This window comes from Phyllopteryx taeniolatus, chromosome 23 (assembly GCF_024500385.1).
Source record: "Phyllopteryx taeniolatus isolate TA_2022b chromosome 23, UOR_Ptae_1.2, whole genome shotgun sequence".
Classification (NCBI taxonomy): domain Eukaryota; kingdom Metazoa; phylum Chordata; class Actinopteri; order Syngnathiformes; family Syngnathidae; genus Phyllopteryx; species Phyllopteryx taeniolatus.
In genome coordinates, this window is record NC_084524.1 from 6,077,245 (window position 1) to 6,103,300 (window position 26,056).

A 26,056-nucleotide genomic window follows, 5' to 3' on the forward strand; every position below is an offset into this window, starting at 1 on the left:
AATCAAAGTAAAATAATGTCCATAGATGACAAATATCAATTTTTTTAAGTCTGGATTGTGACTCAGTTGTTTTCTAATTTATGAGCAAGTTGTGGCGTCAGTTGAAATAAAATAGAAATAAATAAAATACAATAGGATTAATATAATCACAATGTAAAAAAAAAATCATTTAGTTTGAATGAAATAAAATGAAGTGAAATCATGTCAAAATGAATTTAATCAAAATCCATTCAATTAAATAAAAAATACATTTCTGACAACCAAATTCTGTTATACTTTTGTCTGTCGCTTTAGAATTTGTCCTGAATGCTCTTGTTTTCCCCGAAAGTGTTTTGGCATTGTTTTTTTTGGTTTGTTTGAGGGAATGCTCACGATGAAGCGAAAGAATGACGAGCTGATGTGAAGCGCTGCAACGCGTGCTCCATTTAAATGAGGCCGACATTAGCCAGTGGCCTGGCGCTGGTCCATGCCGGCCTGTGCTGTGTTCTCTTCTATCTGCGCTTTGCTGATTGATGAAATGAACTCGTGGGTGGGAGGGGTCTGGGGAATTGATTTCTGATCCCCTTCCCCTTACACCCCCTGGAATTCTTTCCCCCTCTGCCACCCTCGCTGTTGGATCCTCGCACTCGATTTCTCTCAGTGACGTTGACGTCTCCCAACGGGGAACGAGAAGAAGACAAAACAAGGGGGGCAACTCATTCGCCCTGTCCGCTTAAATTTGACGAGTCGTCGCGTCTGCCTCTTTCTGACCTGTTCTGCTTTACCTAGTTGCTTTGTCAGAGGTTGTCTCGTTTATTGCATGGCAACGACAGAGATGCCAGCGCACCGTCAACATGAGCGCCGTTAAGGTCAGGTTACTACATAATGCTGTCTCGATGGTTAGGGTTGACAACATCACAACATCAAAACCATGAAATATAATCAAACGAAGAATGAGGCTTGTAGCCATGCAACAGCTTATTTAAACTTTTTTTTAAACAGTACAGTACTTTTTTTTTTTTTTTTTTACACGTACAGAACACTTTTCACTTCTCAAGTACATACTTTAAGTACAGTTCAGTTGGATTTAAGTACAGTAATTGTGCTTTTTAGGAATAAAACCTCGGCTATATAGCCGTTGGTGGCAATAGAAGTCAAATATCCATTTTAATTGGGTGGTGCTTGGTGTAAAAGGTTTGAGAACCACTGGTCTAGTATACAAATTTGGTGGTAATCGGACAAAATCTGTAGCACTCGTTCATTTGAAGTACACCTTGGAAATAGCCAAAATGAGCCCGCGACAAACTAAAATGGCCGACTTGTTCATTTTACAGCAGGGACCCTTGAGACTTTTTTTTTGTGGGTCTACAAATGATGGACTTGCCCACCGAATTTACTGCTGCTAAATAAAACTGGATTGTAGGGCAGAATTTTTCAAAGATTCTCCGTTTTTGAGTACGGGAGCGTCCTCACAATGGCAATTTATTTGGAAACAAAGCAATAACTAGAAAAAGCATCGGAGGAGCTTCATATAGAATGATGGCCATGCCAAGCCTTTGACGTGAATATCTCTATTAATGTACTGCATAACTTGGTCTATGTTAATGTAGTGTAAAATCCACAGTCAAATGAATACGTTATGAACGGTGACGCCGTACTGAAGGGAGTTTAATAAAAAAAAAAAAAAAAAAAAAAAAACACCTCCCACTTTTAAGACTTCAATTAATCAGGCAGAACTCTTGCACTCCGGGCCAGATGAGCTTTCTGTTTATGAGGATATCTTCATCTTCCGACAAATTGACTTGCGGGAGGTGTGTGTGTGTGTGTGTGTGTGTGGGGGGGGGGGGTTTCTTTTATCATCGAGCCTCCCTGGAAGGTCACACCGCCCCGCCGTGACACTCCCCCTGGTCATCCTCGGCAACAAAGGTGTCGCTTTAATGAGGGGCTTCAAAATCCTCCCTGGGTCCTACAAAGTCACACTCACTTGGTTCCTACTAAGGCATGATATGTTTTTCATCTTCTATGGCGGAATTCGCCCGCAGCCTCAACTTCCCGTCAAGCCGACTAAACGGAAGAAAGCTTTCGCAGGTGTTCGCGAAAACACAGACGGACGTAATCGCAGTAATTGGACACCATTAATATATCCTCCAGGCGCCATTTTTACCGCGTTTGCGAGCAATCAAAAGGGCTCTTTGGTGCACAACACGGCAAGGTGATGGTTACTTGCTCTGTTGTCAAAGCGTCTTGTTCACTGGAATTAAATTGGCTGTGATACACGGCCTGAGAAATCACACGCAGCGTTCAATGACTGGAATCTTTTTAAAATTCAGCCCCTGAAGCCAGCTTCACTTAGACGCATGGAATTTGGGCGGCATGTCTGTCATGTCAGAAAAGTCTGCCATTTTGATTGAGAGCAGCCATTTTAGGATCATTTCCAGTCCTTCAAACATGAACTTGGAGCGCCGAGGTTTGACGACTCTTGGTATTTTTGCAAAATTCAGCCCCAGAAGCCTGCCCCATGAAAATTTGGTTGGCATGTCTATCATAAGTATACCCACAAAAAAGTCTCAAGAATATCCGAAAAGAAGCTGAAAGTCTTGTCTTTTGGGTTTGAAGTGGCCATTTTAGGCTGCTTTTGGTCATTTCTAGGGGCACTTCAAAAGCAAAGTCGTCCTACAGATTTTGTAGAATTGCTAGCAAATTTCAACCACGTATCCTACAAGTGCGATGCTAAATTGAGAAAAGTTTTGAGTTTTGGTCAGTGCGTGTGGGAGTGAAAGTTTGATGAAGTTTGATTTAAAGCATCCACACAACCACATGAACACCCAGTAAAGACGACTTAAAACAATAGTTCTGTTTTCACAATATATAAGCAGAACTTTAACCCCAATCCACTAACTGTCCATGGTCCCCCCACCCAAAACAAAAATTAAAAAAAACCTGATGACAGCGAAAATGTCACCCGCAGGGAGCAAATCACGCAATGTGCCAGCGGCCTTGCAAAGTAGCTGAGTGAAGTGATTGAGGCGGTTTCTGAAAATTGGGACACGCATTCATTATGTATCGGGACCGATCATAACATGCCAGGACTTTAGCTGACTTCGGAGTTGACTGATTTATTGAAGTAGTTTTGGTGATTTAGCGCTTTACGTTGGACGAATCAATCAAAAATGGTGTTAAAGTCCTGGAACAATCACATAATTTGGGCTGAAATGAAAGTGTAAAGGGAAACTGAAACAAATAACGGATCCAGGCTTTGATAACCAAATTTCAAAGGTTGGCAGCTCGATGTACCGCAGTCTGTCAGGAAACAAAACTACGATGTATGACGGAAAATGGAAAGAAAAATTCCACATACCTGAACATAAAAACGGCAGGAGCGCTCTCGCTTCTGCAGCTGTCAACCAAAGAAAAGCAGAAGATGTCAAGTATGCCAGGCGAGAGGAAGAAATTCATCATCATGCATCAACTGGAGAAACTTCACAGACCGAGTCCAAGTTGCCAACGAGACACCCCAGTGACTTCTACTCACAACTCTTTAGGCTGGAGTGTTTCCGTCCGCTAAATAGGTTTGCCAATGAAATGTAAAGTGTATGAATCAAATGCGATTCAAAAGCCAGTCGACATTGTTGGCCGTTTGCTCATCATTGCATTAGCAACACAGCAAAACTTTATTCGATAGGTGGGTGTTCTAAAATCCTCACTCCTGTTCCTCCCCGCCCACCCCCCTCTTTTTTTACACTGATGCTAAAAATCTCAATGGGGACATCTGCGTCTGGAGTCCGGAGCAGGTGTTGTTCTTTGAGTAAAGCCGCCCGGGCAAATTAACGGCGGACAATTTGAATTTCACTGCAGATTGCGATTTGCTTTTGGCCACTCAGCAGCTACACAATAATTATGGCTGGGCTCAAGGACCAATCAATGCAAAGGATAGATGGGCCATAATAGGAAGCTCAGATCCACTTCACCACTGCTTCTGGTGTGAATACGGACGGATGAAGGCGTGGAAGAAAGTGTAGAGTTGGCTCAGGATGGCGGCTGGCTGTTAACTGGCTAACCGTTAGCTAGTCTGCGCGTTGAGTGCCTCTAGGGGACAGTCAGTTTTGGCCGTAGCAGCTAGTGTATGAATGTGCTCGTTCTGCATTTATTTTGAAATAAAATCCTATCCTTGACTATAATTCGTTCCAACTTTCGATGGTAGGCTATGTTAAATTCGCTAACGGTGGTTACTTTACCGTAGCCGTGCAGTTGTGTAAAATAGTTCTGCTTCGGAGTTGACACATTGCTACGTAGATCTGCAGCAACTTTAGTCTATGTGGAAAAAAATCCCGCAATATAGAGAATATTTCACAACATAAAATCAGATATGTGCGATTTAAAAATCTGCGATAACGCAACAAGTTAATCGCGATATGGCGAGGTAAGGCTGTACTGCAATTAATCCCTGAACCAGGGCTTTTGTCAATGGGAATGATAATTGATCCCACGCCAGCTGCAGCATTGTCAGGTACTATATGTGAACCACTATACTATCGGAAATCAAAACAACACAAATACGGCGATGCTTCTGTTGGAATACCTTGTTGAGGCTCCGTGCCGCGCTGTCCTTTCCCCCCGGCGTGAGGTTGCGCAGCTGGACGTCGAGGAGATCAACCAGCTGCACCATGGCCCTCACCGTATACGTGATGTCCCCCGCCTGAAGGTTGCGCTTGGTCTGCTCGGCCAGCTCCCGGGCGATCACAGCCGCCGTCTCGCCCGCTTTCAGCTGAAACGTGAAGCGGCGGAACAATGAGCGATGGAGGGCAAGCACGCGTGGCTTCGCACCTGCGGGGATGAATGGCTATTGCCGCACGGCAGCTGTACATGACAAATGGCGACGCAGAAATGCGTGGCCCCGGCAAATGGATACTGTTTAGCCTTTGCGTTTAGCAGAGTTGCTGCTTCTGTAAATGCAATTAATGTCGCGTGTACACTGGGGGCTATATCATATGCAATTATAGAATCATAAACTATTAGTGAGGGATCTCCCTTGATAGTGTTATGCCTTTATGAAAGTAATATACAAAAACGTCGCCGCTTTGGGGAGGAAGGGGCTAAAAGACCAATGGTTTCTCACCGCTTCCATGCATTTTAAATGTACCGCCATCTGCTTACAGTACTAAAATACCGGATTACGACAGATTGTAATCTGCTGCTGTATTAACTCATTCGTTGGCAGCTGTTTTCAAAGCAGTTCTCCATATTGTCAGCCGTTTTACGAGCATTTTGACCTGCTCTTTCAAGACCCACAGAATATTGTGTTCTGTGGCAGACCTACCAAAAGAAAGACTTGTTTCTTTCTTATCTTGTTTTGCTTGTTTCTAGCTGTTTCTGCTCTTTATTAAATCATTCACTGCCAGCCTTCCCAGTTAACATGGATATTTGACTGCTAAAGCCGTCAATGGCAGTGAATGTGTTAATTAGTAGTATAATTAGTCGTAGAATGGGTTGGTTTCACCAAAAACACTGGTTTCTTAGCAAAAAGCGTATTTTGTCCTAACATATACTGTATATATATATATATATAAACATATATATCAAGTATTTCATTGATATTTGGGTATTTTCCTTCAATATATTTAATTTTTGTATAATCGATTTTTGTTTCTATATGTATTCATAACAAATATTGTTCCTGAAATGTGTGAAATTTTTGTCCAATATTTTTGAATTTGTTTTATTTGTGTTTTTTCGTCCAATATTTGGTGAAATATTTTTTTTGCTTTTAGATCATTCATATTTTGAGCTGTGCCACTCCCATGAGCAAATAAATCCCTGCCGTCTTTTGCTCAACAATATGGCGATAATGCTCATAAGCGTGATCATTTTGCATACGCGGATGGTGACAGTCGTCGAGATGAGTTTGTTTTTTTTTCCCCCCAAGTTTGCCACAAAGCTGTTTATTAGAAGCTCAAGCACCCCCACACAAGCACATCCCTTGGTATCCCCACAGCTAATCAATAACATTAATTGACCAATTAAGTCGAGACAAAGGAGAAAAAGACAGAAAATCCAAGGTCCTCTGAGTATCTTTGATTTGCATTCTTAAAAGAGGCCAGCAAGACATGAGGGTGTTTGGATACCTTGTGGCTGATGATGTTGACCCAGGGGGAGGTGCAATTGCTGAAGTCAGGCCCCTGGAGGTCCCAGTAACTCTCGGGACCCATGCATGAGTAGGAGGCCACGCCTGAGAGAGGAGAAACAACAAGAGTGTCATCAAAATCAGGCGCCAGAGATGTTTAGGAGTGCAGGAAGGAAACAAAAATTAAGAAAATGAAGAGAAGGGAAAAAACAATCACAAGATGTGAAGGAATAGGGAAAGGAAAGATAAAGTCAAAAGGGAAAAATGGGAGACAAAAAATCAGAGGAAAAAAAGAAGGGAACAAAGTAATTCGAAAAATAATGACGGTCACAGTACTGTCATCAAAAAAGGAAAAGACAAGACAAAAGAAAAAGTGATGAAAACCAAAACAAAAACAGAAATTAAGGAAACAAGTACCAAATAAGAAATAAAAAACAGGAATGAAGAAGAAAATGGGTAGAAAAAAGGAAAACATCAACAAAGAACAGGCGAGAAAACAAAAGAAAAAACACATGATGAAGAAAAGACAAAGAAAGCAAAGAACAACCCAGAATTTAGCAAGTAGTGTCAATCGTTTTCAATGCTTTCACAATCATTGAATTGAACAACAAAAACAGAAGAAGAAACCAATGCGAGCCGAGTGTGACATCAGCGTGTCCTTGCTTGTACTTGGCCGCCCGGGGCGTTGGCTGCTCGGCTCAGACGAGGTGCACTAACGCATCCGTTTTGATTGACATATAATTTCCTTCCCCTGTCCACCTTGGGCACGCTTATGTTTGATGGGTTCATGAGATAAGAGTGGGGAAGGGAGACGAGGGAGGGCGCTGCTGCATGAAAGCCTGTGGAGACGGGAATCTGGTCGTGTCAAGAGAAAAGTGAGTCGCCCTGCGGGAGCCCAAATGGCCCTTTCCTTTGTCAGTATGGTGGGGCACGGCAACCCTCTGCCCCTCCATAGTATCGCCACATTTGGCATACTTGCAGCATTCCCATTTTTTTTCGGATCCCAGTGCCACAAATTCTACCTAGCCACAAATGGTAATGTGTGATTCTCTTGACCCAGACTGCGGCATCTGTTTGCTGAATAGCTAGCTGGCGAACTAGCTAGTTCACTAAGACTTTGCTAAAGTTTGTTGTGTATTAAGTTGCCTTACCTCAACAAGTGGTTGCATAATATACAACGTGACCAGGGGAAAAAAATATTTACATGCGATTCTTTTGACAAACGTTGCAGCCTCTGCTAATTAACTAAATTGTTCACTAGTTAGGCGGCACGGTGGCCGACTGGTTAGAGCGTCAGCCTCACAGTTCTGAGGTGCGGGGTTCAATCCCCGTCCCCGCCTGTGTGGAGTTTGCATGTTCTCCCCGTGCCTGCGTGGGTTTTCTCCGGGCACTCCGGTTTCCTCCCACATCCCAAAAAACATGCATGAATTGGAGACTCTAAATTGCCCGTAGGCATGACTGTGAGTGCGAATGGTTGTTTGTTCCTATGTGCCCTGCGATTGGCTGGCAACCAGTTCAGGGTGTACCCCGCCTCCTGCCCGATGACAGCTGGGATAGGCTCCAGCACCCCCGCGACCCTAGTGAGGAGAAGCGGCTCAGAAAATGGATGGATGGATGGATGGTTCACTAGTTAGCACACTCGCTAACATTTTGCTTCGATTTATGGTGAATTACACTGACAAGTGGTCGTGCAATGTCTGACAAGACCAGGAAAAAAAAAAGAATCAACTAGCGATTTCCTTGACCGACGTCGCCAAGTAAGCTAAAAGAAAATCCCTAGCGCCCTCTATAACAATGTGCTAAAGTTTATCTTGAGTCAGGATGAATTATCTTGACAAGTGGTCATGTAAATTTTGACAAGAACAGGAAAAAAAGAATCATGTAATGATTTTCTTGACCAACATGAAAGTCTGTAGCACTCAGTAACAATTTGCTATCGTTTATCTTGAATTACGATTAATTATCCAGGAATAACATCATCCTCGCACAAATCTCTTGACCAGCATTGCCGCATCTTCTAACTACGTAGCTTGTTCACTAGCGAGAGCTGAAAAAATGTCTCGCTAGTTTATCGTGAATTATAATGAATGACTTCGACAGTTGGTCACGTAATGTGTGACAAGAAACATAATCAACAGGCAATTCTCTTGCCCGACGCCACCGTGTCAGCAAGGTAACAAACTCGATTGCTAACTGGCTTACTCGCTAACATTTCACTAATGTTTCTCGTATATATGTATATATATATATATATATATATATATATATATATATACATACACACACACACATCTCGCTTTTCAAAGTCTTTTTTTCCTGTAAAAGCTGATTTCTATATCTACGATGTGTATATATGAAAATTGACATCACCTATGGTCCCAGGAGGACAAGGCATCTTGGCGACAATTCCCTGCCCAGTTTTGGGCCAAGAGATGTCCAACATGACCAGAGGATTACAGTACTCCACCCTGACGTTGGGAAACCTGGAGGAAGGCGGCGACCGTTGGTCGTCTCCCGTGCCCAGGCGCCCCACTGGCGTCTGGGCCCTCGGGGGGGCCGCCGCCCACGTTGACGTAGTGGCTGTAGTGGTGGTGGCCATTTTAGTGGTGCCGGTCCTGGCCGTTGTAAAGGTGACGGTGGTGGGCCGCGTGGTGGTCCTTGTGGTGGTGGTTGTCGTGTCCATGTAGACCATTGCGGAGGATGAAGACTCTGGATTGGGGGGGGGGCGAAGCAAAATCACGTGTCAGGCGACCCAAACCATAGACACCAACAATACAACAATGGTTGAGCCACCATATTGGACGCTATGCCCTGTAAACTAATGCAAGTAAATGGACTGAGCTTCAAAGCTGCGACAAAGTGCACAAAGTTAATGCCTCTCATTAATGCCTATTATTTGGAAAACTGATAGGCACCAAAACAACGTATGTCAGGTTTAATATGATAATTACAAATGGTTAATCCTTATGTGTTGAAGTTTAAGGTAAGCAACAAACCGATTCATGTGTGATATAACTGTACAGCTCTGAAATGAAAATAGTCAAAATACCAAAACAGGTCAAGGTTTTTCTCTCTGATTTTGCTATTTATGTGCAGAACAAAAAAGGAGGCTCTTTTTGGTTCGAGGTAACATTCAGACAGACGTGAGGCCACCACAGCATTTGACAATTGAAGTGATTTGAAATTGCAAGAGGCTGCTCTGTCCTCGGCTACAGTTTAACACCAGTTTGAGAAGCTTTCTGGCTGTCACACTGGTCCAACGCGTAGTACAATTTTGTACAAAGTTCAAAGGCTTCAACCCGAAGCTTATGATGCTCAACAATCTGAAATCGATAGGCGTAAAGCTTTATAACTCTCTGAAGCATCCGCTGAGTCGAGCTTTTGTTGATGCCGAGTTCCAGTGCCGCCCTCCGGATAGACTTTCCCTGGCTTTGCCCAAACGCCTGCTCTAGGGGTTCAGTGTTTTCATCAGCGGTGATAGTACCTGGCCCTCCACTGCGTGAACAGATCATTTTTTTCGAGAAACTTGGCATGAATAGCGTAAATTGTACAAAATGTTGGTACAGTGTGACGAAGCTTGAACTGCAGTCGGGGACAGAAAAACATTTTTGCAGTCTCAATCTCATGAGATCTGGCGCTGAGTGTTAAACGGCTGCGACATCTCCAAGCAGCAAATGATGGCCCATGGCTCCCCTTTTCCACGTACAACATGGCGGCGACGTTGACGTACGATTCAGCTCTCAAAGAGAGGTCTGTGTATATATTGTCGTTGAGCCAAACAGGTGGGTTTGTCGCGGACCACCGCTGGCAAAGTTAACACACTTCCAGCTGTGTTGTCGAAACGCGGCTTGGGTTGCTGCTATTTGTGGACCTCCAGACACGAAACCAAGCGGGTTCCCTATTTCCTGGATTTGATGGCCACTCCAGGAGGTGCTGGCTAATGAGGTTGTTTACCCGAGACGAGCTGCCGTCCTGGCAAACACAGAAAAATGTGCACACGCACAACAAACTCATCGAAAAATGTGTGGCAAAAATGCAGTCAAGCTTATGATTGACTTTATTACAGTATGTAATATAACAGCTATTATTATTTATTTACATCAACTGACTGAGCAATATGGACAGAAACGTTTTGGTATGATGATATTATTAAAAAAGTTATATTTTTTAAATTGTATGTTTTTTTGTTTGTTTTTTATAATACAGTGGTGCCTTGACATTTGACTGACTTCAACCGACTTACAGTTTTCCGAGATGCGAGCTGTTGTTCTGATGATTTTTTTTTTTTTTCAGATTCTTTGTCTGAGCGTTGTATGGTGGCAGTAACTCAACTCACTTCGAAGAAAAAATAAATACATTAATTAAAATCAGCATTTTCACAGGTATAATTACTGAACAATTCTTCAACATGAAAGGTTTCGGGCTGTTGAATGTTTAAAGTTTATGGTCAAACTAAACATAAAACCGAGAATTCCACATTGTGTATTTTAAGCAACCACATGGTTTAGCCTTTAAATCCACTTTGCTCATGCTAATGCTAACACACAATGGGGAAACACCACAGACGGATTAACGAGTGGCATGTAGCGTCAATGTGGCAGTGTTGTAACTAGAGATGCACCGAATTTGCGGCCATCCAAATTTTTTCGGCCAAATATAGTCCAAAAGGGCATTTTCCTTTTTTTAACTTTTGTCGGTGAAACAAGACGGCCGAAACAGAATGCGTTTCTCTGGATAAAACTCAGAGGCGCCACCAACGATGAGGAGGCGTGCTCTATGGTTGGATGATGGAAGATAATAAAACGATGAAGATACATATCTCAAAATAACGTCTCCGTGCTATACATGAGATGCGGTCAAGCTTTTGTAGTCAGATTATACATGCTTTATTTATCTTACCGAAGCGCAGAATGTAAATTATGTAAATTAAATTTTTGATGGAAATTGAATATATAAATCAAAAGGTTAAAAGTAACAAGGAACATTTAAGATGGTGATTAATGGCATTCCCATGGCGGTTTAAGCTAATTAGAGTGTAATTAGCCGAAAGTTTGTTAGCCTAGCTGTCTCCAATAAAGAGGTTTCGAAGAAATTGAAGGCGAAGGGAAAATTCTTGGTTGATTTCACACGGAATGACGCAGCAAGAGAGCAATGAGCGCCCAGCAAAAGTCAACGGAGCACACGGACACAACGAAGCTCCATCATCCCTCAGGGAGTTTGACAGTCGCACCCCGTCACTAGGACTTTAATACAAAAAAATAAATAAATAAAAAAGCCCAAACATTTAACATCATTGACAACATCAGCATGGAGATCCCACGAGCATCCATCTCGGCAGCGAGTGTGCGCGCACCCGCCGCCGGCGTCTCTGCAATAAGTCCATTATTCATGAACGGCGGTCGCACATTTACATTTGAGGAGGAGCGATGACGACCTCAAACAGAGCGCATCCGGCTCTCGGTAAATAGCTGCGTCAATTTGGCCGTAATTGAAATGTGCCGGCAGCGTTCACATACTGTAAATGGGTCATTCCAAAATTAGAGGACATGTTCTGCAATGCACAAAATAAAGAAACGTGCACATTTTTTTTTTTTTTTAATGATAGCTGCCCTGAGACAAAATGTAACTGTAACTGTAGTAACAGTAAAAATTCCTAAATATTGTACCAAATCGTTTTTCTTTTGTACCTCATGCTTGATGTGCAATTTAAATGTTAAATATAAAAGATAAAATAAACTTTGTCTTCCTCATATTTTAAATAGTATTTATGCGCTTCAGTTACAAAAGCAAACCTGTTATTAAAATCCTTTTAGCCACCTAGAGGTTGAGGGGAAAAAAAAGTGAGCTACATGACTCAGCAGTAATGACATCATCAAGCTTATTATCCTCTCTTCTATTTTTTTCCGGCCAACATTGAGTGTTTACCTCATACTAACATAACACTTTTATTCATATTATCAGAAAAGACATATTAATATCAAAATCTTTTTTTTTTTTATATATGTATACCTAAGTTTGTTCTTGACCAGTTAGCTTAGCAGCTAAGCAAAGCAGCTTAGCAGTCAAGCAAAACATACATACATACCCTGTTTACCTGTTTTTACTCCCGTTTTTTTGTTTGTTTGTTTGTTTTTTCCTCTTCTTGAAAATATAACAAAAAAATGGCAGTATAAATATATTTTTTATTTCTGGCAGAAGGTACCATTGAAGGCGACACAAGTGCCGATAAGATGGAGGTCTGCACATAAGCTGTTTGGGATAAGGGAATTATTGGAGCGGATGCAGGATGGACAGATTGTATCATGAAGAAAAAAGAATTGCTGTCTAAAGTGAAAAAAAAGTCGGACATATCGTGCTGGCATCAGGCAAAACCATTTAAAAGCATATTTATTATTTTTAAGGAGTAATAGCACAGGGAAAAGCATTACCCAAATAATAATAATAACTTAAAATTATTGTTCTTATTTTTTTAAAGGTCCTTCCTGTTTAGTACTATTATTATTATTATTATTATTACTGAATTATTTGTAATTATTATATATTTATAATAAATGTATGCATTTATTTTGAAATAAATAACATTTTTATCATGGTTATTTTATTGATGTATTTATACTCTTAAATAAATATGAATTGTTTTAATGCAGAAATATCGTTAATACAATTTCACTGCATGTATCAATTTGTATTCATTTCTAAATAAATATACATATTACATCAAAATTTATTTTGTTGTTGTTGCTGTTATTATTATGAATGCATTGAATATATTTAACAGATGTTTTTTTTTTAAAATACATATATAATTGATATTATCATTAGTCGTGTATTCATTTCTTTTCAAAATAAATGTTTGTAAAATTGAATGTACTATTATCATATAAAGAAAAAAATTATCACAAAAAAGAGAAAAAAAAGCGAGATCAATGAAGATACACTGACGATATAATCGCATGGCCACATTTTTTGGGGGTTATTCTCGCTTTGCACCCGCCCGTTCACCTATTCGTCGATTTTTTTTCACGTTTTTGTCCAATTATTATTATTTTTTTCAAATGTTTTTTTTCTTTTTGTTTTTCCTTTTTTTTAAACCAAGCCCAAAAACGCTTATTGGTGGTTGATCCCCGCTTATTGAAGTATTCTTTGTTTTGTTTTTTTCCTCTTTTCTTTCAATGCGATTATAACGGACGTCAATTATCCACTGCAGTCCACTGTAGTTTAATTATGATTACTGTTATGACAATGGGTTTTACTGGCGTATTTAAAAAAAGGCAGTACCATTTCTTAAAGCATCAATCAATCAATCAATCAATCAATCAACCTTCGGGAATTTAAGCAAGCTTCCTGAAGGGAAAGAGAAGAATTGGAACGGGAATTTTTCTTGACAAAACGGAGTTTGACCAGTGAAAGTTCCACCACAGAGTTGGATAAAAAGGCTCCACATGCTGTCTAATTGTGTCATTGAGAGTCCTCTGATCATTTCTACTTTGCTTTAATGGCAACATTTCGAAGAACAATAATTCAAAAAAAAAAAAAAAACACAAATAAATTAGCTTCATAGCTAACCCCCACATGGAGCTTTGCGCTTCATTTCAAAGTGAGCTAATTAGCCTCGCCGCTCGGTATCCCAAGGCCCTTGGCTTGCGCAATTAGATAAGCCAGCTCCGGGAGGAGAAGGTATTACCAAATGAATCCGGTACGTGTGACTCGTCGAAGGTTTGGCTGATCAAACGTGGACCGAAAAGGGCTTTCGGGCCTAGCGAGGAATTAGTCGGGGAAAGTGACTTTTTCCATCCTTGTGCTGAACCCAATTACCTCCTTTCAACCTTTATGCATAGCTACACCTGCAATTGGTAGTTTCAAACACACTTGAGAAGATTGGCTCGTCGATGCGTGATGTCATTCATCAGCCTTTTATTTTATTTCTTTTTTAAATTTCCTTCCGCTGTTTAAAGTCTGCTAAATGGTATCTCAGCTTACATTTTTTTTTTGCTTGGAGTGCACCGCAAATTAGAATAGCGAGGGTCACAATAACACGCCTACTAAAATCCAGAATGTTCTTTCCCTGCACATTTTCAAGAAACTCCTCAAATATCCATCTGTTCACCAAAGCGTATACCGTATTTAGAAACAGGAATATACACAAACACACATTTTCTAACTGCCCCTTGAAATTCCTTTTTGCTCCCATTAAAAATCCTCAGGGGACAAAAATAATCTCTGCAGATGGTATAATGCAAAATAATTTTTCATAGGATTACTTAATCAATGAGAAGAGCTGTAGAATAATCGATTCTACAAATACTTGATAGCCCCAAGTGTATATAATAAAAGTGTGGGGAGGTTCATAAAGCTTTAAAATATATATAAATAATACAATATACAGTCATCCTTTGCTATATTGCGGTTCACTTATTGCGGTTTCAGAGCATCACCATTTTTGTTTACTGCACAGTACAGTGCAGTTACTCAACTGCACATCTCCAGTAAAGTAAACATCGTTAGCTAATTGAATATAGCCTACCACCGCGAGTTAGAATGAATCCATAACAGGTGATTTGGATAGAGGGAGGATGGAAACAGTCGCTGGTACTCTTTCAATCGATTTATTAAACAAGCGGTAACAAAATACAGTAGCACACCCGCCGGTAGCCTCAACTGGAACTGTCACAGTACGCCACAGTGGCTAACGCCATAGTCAGGAACTCGCCGGCCAATAGTACGTCCACATACGTTCACTTCCACGTCACTCAACAGAGTAGACCCACCTTTAAAAGGCATGTACACAGACAACTCACATACATATACTATATTATTTGCAGGTGATGAAGTGTATTCATAAAACATATATAAATATAATTATTTATAAATATTACCATGAATGCTTGGTCACTCCTTGGTGGATTTTGTCTATCGTGAGGGTGGACTTGAGCGTAACCGCCGCGATAAACGTGGGACGACTCTATTACGTTTGCAAAGCTAGATCAGTCAAGATGTGGCAAACGATGTCACCCAGCACCTGTAGATCACTGCGCTTAGTCAGCGTCCAATCAGATTGCCCTGACGTCATCCACCAAGCCTTTAAATTATTATTATTATTTCATTGTGTTGTTATCCATCAACTGGAACGGGGGGCGGCGGCTCAATTACGCAGCCAGACATCCGGTAATGCTTCGATATCATCTAACATGATGAGAGCCATAATGGAGGGGAGCCATGCATTGTTTGGCAATTAATTTCTCATTCCCGAGCGCTTGTCCCGGGACTTGAGAGGGCATTTAATGGAGGTCAGGCGGCAAGGGGAAGATGAGCATGCAGTAACCGCGCTCGCGTGACAAATCGCAGCAATTCCGAGATAGGTACCCTGCCATCTTCTGATAAGAGCTCTGGTAAAATGTACACTTCGGTTTCTAAGACGTCAGATCAAAATAGGATGTGTGATAGAATGGTGTTTATTAAGGTGGAGTCCAAACATAATTGTACTGTACAATCATTATTGTTTAACATATTTCCTCATATAGTGGCCAGGGCTGTTTATTTACAAAACTTCAAGTCGAACTATACTTCTATTAGGGGCAAGGTGTTTATTGAATGTGATCCCTTTATTTGTAGGAATAAATTTGTATCCTATGAAAATGTAGTTTCTAATACTATTTTAAAAAATCTATGTCCTCCTGTAGTGGTTGGGGGCGTTTATTAACACAACTGCAGGGAGTACCAGGCATTAAGGGCAAGGCGTTTATGTGATGTGCAAATGAGCATGTAGCCTACATTGGTAAGCCTCGACATCAAACGAGCGGCCTTCACTGGTTTAAGTGACTTAAGCAAGCTCTTTCTTGATACTGCGCGGTCCAGGGGGGGGGGAAACCCAACAAAAAACGTAGCCACGTGGGGAGCGTGGGGGTGTTCTTGAGGGTCTGCGACCAGGGAACCCATCGGACAACATCAGAGCACTTGAGCCGCGCTCCGATTATCCCCCTAACGCGCTCTTGCCAACCCTCACGTTTATCGCTTAGACGCTCTTAATCAGTTTAGCGGGTGCCCGAGCCAAAACATGGAGTGTTTCGGGCACGCTTTCCCCTCCAAGAGCCTGCGGGGCGCGGCGTCTGGCGTGAGGCCGCTGCCAGATGGCAACATGTGGCAAACGTACAAAAAAAAGGCCAGACAGTGAATGAATCTCTGACACGGACTGTGTGCGAACATCTTGGGCCCACATACTGGGTCGCATATTGCCGTAACAGCTTTGGGATTCATTCAGAAATCAACCAAGAGCTCCCAAAATGGGCCCGAGTTATTTATGATGACCGCCATTTTACACAATAGAAATTTACAGAATGACCAGAAATAATCCACAGCCACAAAATCATGCGCAGTCACATGCCATGAGATTAATGCAATCATTCCTCTGGCCAATTATTACTAATAACCACCACTAGGCTTGGGCTGGTATCAGATTCTGACGCTATGATAAAAGTGAGTAAAAATATTGCAGTTTGTCTGTATTGCAATTACAGACTAAAATATATTATTTGTCAACATTTTGCCATTGAATGCACTTTGGAGGTACATTACTAAACTTAAGTATAGATTTTAAAAAATACATGATCAAACTGTAGTCAACAGTAAAAGTACTTCAGTACCTCAAAACGGAGACGAACTGACGTTAGCCATGCTAGTTAGCTCGTTACCTGCCTTGGTAGCGAGTCTATAGTTTTACCGATTTCACCAGTTGGAGACACGCTAACTTTCTTAGCTGGTTGCAAGAGTTCATTTCAAGACAGTGTTGTTGTAATACAGTGCATCTTGTCGAGTGGCGCTCTCGTGAATGTGACATTCATAGTCTACAAAGTCGCGGTACGCTCACTTCAGTGACTGCTCGCACCAACAACGGGAGAGGGAGTTTTAGCGGTTTTGAAACCATGTCTTTGTAAAACCGCGCTGTACATTGAAACCTGTCACCGACCCATGCCATGCCAAATGCAACCACCACCTTGCACGATAGAAATAAACACGACAACCGGAAATAATCCCGAGTGAGATGAAAAATCCACTACGACCTACCACTAACTACCACTTTGCACAGAGGAACAACAATTAAAGATAATCCTAAATCCCAACATCGATTGCTCGGTCACATGTATGTGTCATGAAATAAATGTAATCATTCCTCTCGCCAGTTATTCATGAGAACTGCAACCTTGCACAACAGAAAGAAGCACGACAACAAGAAATAGTCCAAAAGAACCGAGAAAGTTGCAGCGTTGTATAATTAAGTGGTGGCTTTTTTTGTTCCCCATGAATCCCAGCAGATTAAAAAGCATACATTTATAGCACGCTAAATAACTGGCTGCTGTAAGAATATTACACTGCGCTAATAAAAGTCAGTAAAAGCTATAATATGTGAAAGACGAGGACAGAGGGAAACAATGAAATAACAAAATAAATAAAGCGCTTTTGTTACTGCTCTTTAACGACTCTGCTAAAGTAACTTCATCATGCATTTTTCTTGCCCTTGTATATTTAAAATATAATACATTTCCTTCATACACATTGGCCCCCGGAACTAAATTCAGATTCAATTGTTTCCGCAGTCCAAATACACAGCGGCCAATTCCGTGTAACAGTGTAGTTCCCACACTATAAACGTGCTATGATCGATATATTGTCATATTTTAAGGTATGGGAGAGTCTTTACCTGAATGCTGAGTCCTGTTTCAAGGGATAGGGTTAGGTTTCAGGTTAGGTTAGGGTTGGATTAAAGTTGGGGTTCGGGGTGAGGGTTCTGTTTCAGTTTAGATTAGGGTTGAATTATTGTCATGGTTGGATGGCGGTTAAGGTTTGGGATTACGGTTCGCTTTGGGGTTATTTTAAATTTGGATTACGGTTTGGGTAAGAGTGTGGGCTTTGGGGTGGAAGTTACGGTATAGTTGGGTTTGGTGAAGTTTTGGGCTTCGTTTCCGGTTACGATTGGATAACGGTTTGGGTTAATTTTTGGGTTGGATTACGGTGAGGGTAAGGTTTCGGGGTTAGGCATCCACCACAACCACAGAAAAACAAGGAAATAGCTCAAGACATGAAACCATACTCTAACCCTTGCAAGGTGCTTCAGAAAATCAACAGCTTCCTCAAATAGTGTGTAACTTATTAAGATGTATAGCAACCCCCAAAAGATGGTGCATTTTGTTCTCTGCAAGAAAACGTGCCATTTACATGCAGCGTCAGGAAGATGATCAAACAGCTGCTTTATTACTCTGGAGGGGTTTTTCATGTACTCTCCCATTTTTTTTTTTGTTACCCCCGCATTTCAATTTGTGCCCCATCTGTCCACTCGTACCGAGGATTCACTATCGCTATTCACGCGGCTCGTCTGGAGGGCCGCCGATTTTGCACAGCAACTCGTATCCAATAAAAGGAGAAACACACAAGCTCCCTCTTATTAAGCACAACAAATTATATTATGGCTGGTTGTGTGTCGGCCAAAGCAAACGCCCTGTTAGCGCGGTCACGGAATATATCAATTGATTACCGCAGCAGGACGCCTCGCATCTGGGAGAGGAAAAAAATATTTTGGATGACCGAGGAGTGGAGTATATTTACCAAAGACATTGTTCTGTTTATGAGCAACCCATTCAAGCTGGTGTTTTTATGCATGCTTGTGCCAATGTGCAAGTTACATCATTTTAATACAAACAATGGCATCCATGAAGGGCTTTCGACAGGTGAAACCTGTTTCTGTGCACAAAAAAGTCAAATTCAACAACAATTACAATCAACTCGGGTTCATCTTAATTGCTTACGTAGAATTAAAAAAGTCAACAGAATGAACTACAGGTTTAGGTATTATTGGTTTGAGTAGGATCAGGTTTAGGGTTAGGGTTTGGTGTTAGAATATTGGGTTTTGTTATTCATTGTTATGCAATGGTTGTGTAGTAGTCCATCCTGCAGCCTTTCGTGCAGGGAAAAACTGTGCCAAACAACTTTTGCAAGTGAATCACCGTGGTGAGCCCTGATGGGACAATCCGAAGGAGTGTTCAATAGCGGTAGGCTACTGTTCACAAACAGATGCTAAACCTGAATCTTAACTCTGTGTCAAACCAAAACAGTAGCACTGACCGAAGCATCCAAACTGTCCTGCAGATGAAGTCAAGTGTGGAGACGCGCTCCACGATATCGTGTCCAAGCTTTTTTGCTACTTGCTCGACCCTCACTGTGCTAGGTTATGAAAAATGTGACTTACCGAGTCGGTTGTCCAGCACGCCGAAGTCCAAGGAGTACTTGACCACGTGGTAATTGTTCCAAACGTAAAGCAGATTGTCTCTGGGATTATAATCCACAGCAGCGATGTACTGATACGAGTTGGGGAAAGGGATGTCCAGGTAGCCGTCTTTGCTCAGCTCCGTGTTGTAGATGTAGTCGATCTTGTTCCCTGTGGCCTCGTTGTCGTCGTCTTCGTACACCGACTTGACAACGTAGAGGACCCCGCAGATCATGAAAGCGTTAGACGCCGAGCGTTTGTCGTAGGCCGTGTCCCACGTGCCCTCCATGCGCAACGTGTACGGGTTGAGCTGGCTTATGACCACGCGCCCGTTGTTCTGCTCGGTGGCGTAGATCACCCACAGGCCGTTCTCGTCCACCGCCAGGTCAATATCGGATTTCCCGCCCCAGCGGTACGGCGAGGTGTCGTGGTAGTTGGCGTTGGCGATTATGGCCTCGCCGCTCTTGATGCGAGTGCGCAGGTCGAACTTGACGATGTTGCGCGTGCGCTCCTTGTTGAAGAACAGCGCGCCGTCGTACACCACGAAGCCCGTGCCGTCCACGCGGTGCGGGAGCTTATAGGTCGTCGTCGGCCTGCCGGCGACAAAGTCCTCCTTGGAGGAGTATTCGGTCAGCGTGTCCGTGCGGTAGGGCGTCCACGGCATGTAGTAGATCTTATCTGAGGCTTGGAGGGGGTCTTTGCACCATGCTCCGGACTGGTGGTCCGATTCGAAGAGGTGTTCGCTCTGGTATACCCTACGTAGAAGCCCTGGGCACAGGAATACTGAGGAGCCAAAATAGGGGAAAAACAAGTACAGCGTTACATTGGCAGGTAACGGGAGCAGGATCATACATCCACCCACCCATCCATCCATTTCCTATTACAGGGGTTCTCAAACTTTTTGGCTCCAGGGGAGAAGTACCCTCTCATAATCCTAACACCAATGGAAAAATAACTACCATGCAATGAACAAGTGGTTCTGGGGTTCTCAAATGTGGAAGTTTCAGCCTCAAATGCGTCAAATGTAATTCAGCGCTAGGGGCAACCAATGCGTCGTGTGTTGGACAAAATCTGGAGGATACGTTTGTCCTTCAAGGAGAAAATAAGTGATGCCGTAAATCGCTAATTAGGACTCGAGCATTAGTTTGTTTGTCATCGTAGTCTTTAAATCACCATTTTAACGGCTTTCCGATACTTGGAAACTCATTCGCTCCCATGAAATTCGGTAGGCGTTGTTTTGTCATAAACTCCTATCCCAATAAGACACAGGAAGTCCGCCATCTTGTTTTGAAGCCGCAATTTTAGGCTCATTTTGGCTATTTCCAGGGGTCCTATACAGATTTTGTCCAACCCACAATGCATTGGTTGCCCATAGCTTTATTAAATTTGACACATTTGAGGCTGTTTTGTAAAGAAATAGGTGAGGTCCCTTTAAGAAAACAAATCTGGAATGATGCAAAGCAATGGTACCACTCATGGGACTCTTGTTTACCCGCCATGCACTTCTTTAAAGCCGTTTCTGCTGATAAGGTATGAATATGGAGACTATGATCTGTCTCCAGTATTGATTAGCAAGTCCCTGAAGGTTATTGCCATCATCATGTTAGGACTATAATCAAAAATTGCTGACAGCTTATTGGACAAGCTATTGATCACCCGTATATAGCTGTAGCTTTAATAGTATGCAGCTGATAAGGCCGAGCTCGGATAAGCAGAGGGGGATTTGAAAAAGTAGTAAGAAAAAAACAAATACACAAAAGAAAATATGGTGGCAACTCACAGGGCTTCAAATTACAACATACAAGCAACAGTGCAAACATGAAAAAAAAGACAATTGTTAGCATTTAGTTACCTTTTTGCTCCACTTCTACATGTCGACGTGACAGGGGAAAGAAAGAGAAAAGACAATAATAAAGATTAATGAAGTGATCGTAAAGAGTCGTCCAAAAAAAGCACATTGTTATAGTGGAGGAAACGGCCAAAAAAATGGGAAGTAATTTCACGCCGTTTGCGCTCATTTTCAAAGCCAAACGCGAAAGGAGGGAACAAGGACTTCATAATACAGGTGAAAAAAATCTTAATATTTGAAAAGTTGTCATTTTATGAGAATAAAATCTCAATATTTCGAGAAGAACGTGAAACCTAAGCCAACCCCAACCCTGTTTTCATGATTTTAAGACTCTCCCATAATTATTCAGACTCCATGTCAATTTGTGACTTTTCCTCAAAATACAACATCTTAACAGTATTCTTTTAGAATGACAACTTTTTTCTCGTAACATTACAACTTTATTCTTGTCAAATTGCAACGGTAGGGTAATCAGTAATGAGCAGTGCATGTAACACGTGTGTGTGACACATACTTACTACACCACGTGCGTCATCTAATTCCCTGCTTAAGATACGACAACGGGCTCGAGAGCGTCGACCGCGTCGCGTTCACAGTGCCGACTTCTGGCTGAATAATTAACGCTTCCCAATTTCGCACTCGTGACGGCAAAGGCTCCAGATCGGCATCATTAGCGGCTAATAGAGATCCACGGCGGTGACGGCCTCCATGTTTCTTTCCTTCGAAGCGAGGAGCGGCAAAGGCCTTAACGCCGTCCCATCGGCTTGTTAATTAATCACGCAGATTACCGCGCTTTGAATGTAGCATGTGCCTAAGGATGGGGAGGGCGCCATCCATGCCGTATTGTCGTCTCCATCTCAGCGGCCCTCTTATTCTTTCAGCCGCTCGTCTGCTGTTTTTGTGCAGTGTCCTAGAATTTTCTCAATGGCTCTACTTTGGCGCTATTTTATAACCTTGACAATGCAGGATGCCGTTGTGACGGCTTGGCGCTCGCCCAGACTCGGAGCCCACGCTGGGCCTGGCGACGGCAGGATGCAGAACCAAGGGCAGTCCAAAAAAAAATAATTTAAAAAAATAATTAATTCAAAAAGAAAAAAAAAACTATATAAAGGCAACCGGAACTAAAAAAAAAAAAAAAAAAAACTTTCAAAATGCATCCATAAGGCTTCAATGGACAACAACGGTTGCAAATTGTCCTCAAGTCAGAACTGGAGTAATCCTCAAACAAGGAAAACATTTCCGATATGTATTGTCTAACAAAGACAAGGGTTAAAAATTCAAATTCCCCGAAAATCAAAACCAGTCCTTGCGAAAAATGAGAGTGTCTACACTACCATTCAAAAGCATGGGGAGACTTGGATGGTCGTTGTCATTTTTTCCTTAGCAAATCATCTGGAAGCCATTTATTTTTAAGAGTAAAGTTTTTTTGGATGATATGTTGGGGTATAGTTAAACTATTAATATAGACAAGCATAAAAAAATGAGGGGGGGAGTTGTTTATCGGGCTGACGGGCTGAGCAAATCCCGCCGCATTAGTACCCCGGCTGCATTGCGAGCGACCGCTGTGTTGCGGGGAAATCAATTTTGTGCGTTCACCTCCTAGCGCAGAAGGCCGGCGATTGGTAGCAGGTGCCGCCCGGCCCGTGCCAACCCACTCCATTCTCGTTATTGCACTGGCGCCACCCACCAGCCGCTAGGTGGGTTATCATTATTTGTGGCAAAATGGATTTAAAACTAATTAGTTGGAAATAACGGAGTCGGGCAAAAATAGGAAAACTGATCGCGTGATTATATTTCTGACTCCTGACTCACGTTTGTCTGACAGAGCCGAGGTGGAACCGGGTGTCAGAGGGAGGTGTTACATTGCCCTTATTAGCGACAAACAGCAGGGAGGCTGGACTTATGAGTGACGAGCAGACGAATTTCTCTTTGTGTTACCTTTTGTTGTGAGCGGCCTATCTCGCCGGCTTCTGAAATTGAGAAACTAAAACCGATAAAGAGTCCCTTACATCGACCTGAACTGGAGGACTGAAGCGGATGAGGACAGACCATTATTTTGTTGTAAAATGCATTTTGAAGGCTTCTATGAACTTCTATGAAGTTTAATTTATTCCATGACTATGCTCTCTAATCAAATCAACATTCGCCATTGAAATGAATGGAAATGCCATTAATCCGTTCCAGACCCCCAAAACACCCAAAATATTTAGTTTTCACTTAATCTTCTTCACTGGATTTTCAAATTTTTTTGCCACGCTTTCCTCACATTCAGCAGCTTCTCCCTCTTTTCATGGACAGAGGTCCGCAGCTTCGATTTTTTGTTTTTTAAACGCCCTTTGCTGGCATTGTAACCTTGACTGTGCTTCCGAATACTCGATACAGTAGAAGCACAATTCTCGTAATGCTTCGCCAAGTCGACGACATGCGTACCTTGCTCCTGCTTTTCTACAGTTTCAAGCAATAATTCAATGGACATCATCCGCTTCTTCTTCTCAGCTCTCACTTTCAAAAGACTCATTGTTAGAAAAACATACCCGCACAAAAAAAAAAGAAAAACGCCCGCACAAAACAAGAAATACTGCACTCCTCAAAATGAGGAAAGAAGCAAAAGTGACCAACACCCAGAGGGGAGCCAGGGAATGAAAGCTTTCAAAGGCGATAGCTAATACAAGCAAGACAGCTAACAAAGTCAAAGCGGCACCAGGTTGCGAAAGGCCGAGATTTTCCTTCCGTGGCGTGTTAGCAGATTTGAAGGCCCACTGAGGAGATGTAAGAACTTTATTACGGCTGAGCGAGAACACTGAGGAGGTCACCCGCAGAAGTGTTCACCTTTTCCAGGGCTCAGCCTTCGGGAGGAGTAGCGAAAGTTGAGCTTTTTAATAAGGCGCAAGGAGAATAGACGGGGGAAGTCAATGTGAGAGGGGTGGACAGATGCCGTCCGCCGGACATGTTTATGGGGCTTCGTAAAGGGTGGTCACATCACTTTAGCCCGAGGGGAGTCTTACTAATCTGGAAAGTGCACTGGGCAGGCTGTACACAACCTACACGAGTTCAAATAAAAAAGCACACGGCTCCATTGGTAAATCAAAACGCAGTGGATCATTTTTCCTCATTGCGGATGACAGTTGAGATGAAAACATAACAAACGGCGGTAATAGTCGCATTCCAATGTCGCGAATCCAATTAATCCAATTATTAATACGAGGGGCAGTCAAAAATGAATGAGCCCAATTTCATTTAACCTACTAATAATGTTGTTTAAACACCTGTTTGGTTTATTTATTTATTTCTTCTTTTTTTAAGGTTTGTTTAAGCCTGTCCTTCTGCCAGTTGCCAAATGTGTGCAGGGATGCTGCAATATGCTACAGCACATTCAAAAAGTGGGGGTCCAGGATCAAAGTCCAAGAACAAGAGTGTGCTTTGAGCGATCTCCGTGACATGCAAAGGAGCTTGTGAAGTCATCACTTCCTTTGGTTGAACAACCATAACGCATCCCCCATACTCACCTGATCCAACCAACCACCAATCGTTGACTAACCTAAAAGCCGTTCATCGCAAAGTTGACCAGTGTTGTAGCATGTTCGGGCAAGGCATGGGGTGTTTTTTTGTTTTTTTTTAACAGGCTACAGCAATCGAAAATCACGTTGAGATGGTAGCATAGTGGTTTGAAATAAAGCAGGCAGTATTGCTTATAAATGAACATGTTTGTTGTTGTTTATTTTCAGTTTCTTTTACAGGATAAACAAGGCAACGAGGAAAAACTATGAATCCCAAGTCAAATCTCACAATCCCGGCGGGGTTTTGGTTGTTTCCCTTGTGATTTCCGTTGACTTGTGTGGCTGTGTTGCCTTTTGAAACCCTTACCTAGTTATTCTCAAATGCACATGTTTTTTTTATTTTTTGTTTTCTGTCATACCCACTCCTGAATTCGACAAGTCCTTGTGGATTGTAAGTTGTTGTTTTTCTACTTTTCTCCTTCCGCATTTTGAGTCGCCCTTCCTGCCCATGTGTCAAAGAATTACTCGAACGAGGAAAGACGCAAAACTGAAGGAGACAAGGGCTTTGACCGTGTTCAGTTTTAGAAAACACCCAGAAGGCCGTGCTTTCAAATTGTCCTAACAGCAGCTGGAACTAGAAGCAGCACTTTACCCCTTGTTTACAAGCCTTTCGACCACTTTGGGGCAAAAATGTACACATCACATATTAGCAACAAGATTGACTTGACTGCATTAGTATTTTTTATGTTGCTTCAAATACTCATGTTGCGTGTGTGTGCACATTTTGGCCAGGAAGTTGCCTAGAAGGTGCGAAATTGCATCCCCCAAAATTTTCGAAGGGTTTAAGGCTGCACTGAACAAAAATATGTTGCAAATTTTCTCATATCAGCAAGGACAGAAGCAAAACTGAAGTAGAAGAGGACACCAAAAAAAAAAAAAAAAAAAGTTGCCGTCATATCCGTGGGTCAACATTTCCGGTTCCACGGGTGATAACGTAGCGATATTACCGCACAGTCATTAATACTTCCAGTTGTGGAGAGGAAATGAGAGAATACATACTGTATGGCACACATTCATATTGGACTTCCAGATATTTATAAGTTCCAGGGCAGGGGTCAGGAAACACGTCTGGTCCGGCCACCACTGCACATTGTGTCCGGTTATTACATCTGAAACACAAACAAGGTCGCAGATAAGGCGGCCACATTATTCAGACGCTTCGCTGCGAAAAGGACTTCATCCAACAATGTGTATATCTAATGAGATAATTCATCGCCAAATTGGCAAAATATTATAATCGTATTACCCACCCTGCCAAACTAAAAACTGGCACTCTCCTGTCATTCTATGCCAGT

At 42.2% G+C, this 26,056-nt stretch overlaps 1 protein-coding gene across 16 annotated transcripts in view; it reads right to left on the bottom strand.

Moving 5' to 3' along the window:
• LOC133472857 (adhesion G protein-coupled receptor L3-like) overlaps positions 1–26,056 on the bottom strand; it is a 140,126-nt gene that overhangs the window by 38,096 nt on the left and 75,974 nt on the right. For all 16 annotated transcript variants that reach the window (XM_061764309.1, XM_061764313.1, XM_061764311.1 and 13 more), the window contains 7 exons: positions 25,761–25,870; positions 21,208–21,222; positions 19,338–20,138; positions 8,471–8,809; positions 6,102–6,205; positions 4,559–4,744; positions 3,338–3,376 (listed from right to left, as the gene is read on the bottom strand). In XM_061764309.1, the coding sequence (XP_061620293.1) occupies positions 3,338–3,376; positions 4,559–4,744; positions 6,102–6,205; positions 8,471–8,809; positions 19,338–20,138; positions 21,208–21,222; positions 25,761–25,870 (1,594 nt within the window). The remainder of the gene's footprint in view (positions 1–3,337; positions 3,377–4,558; positions 4,745–6,101; positions 6,206–8,470; positions 8,810–19,337; positions 20,139–21,207; positions 21,223–25,760; positions 25,871–26,056) is intronic.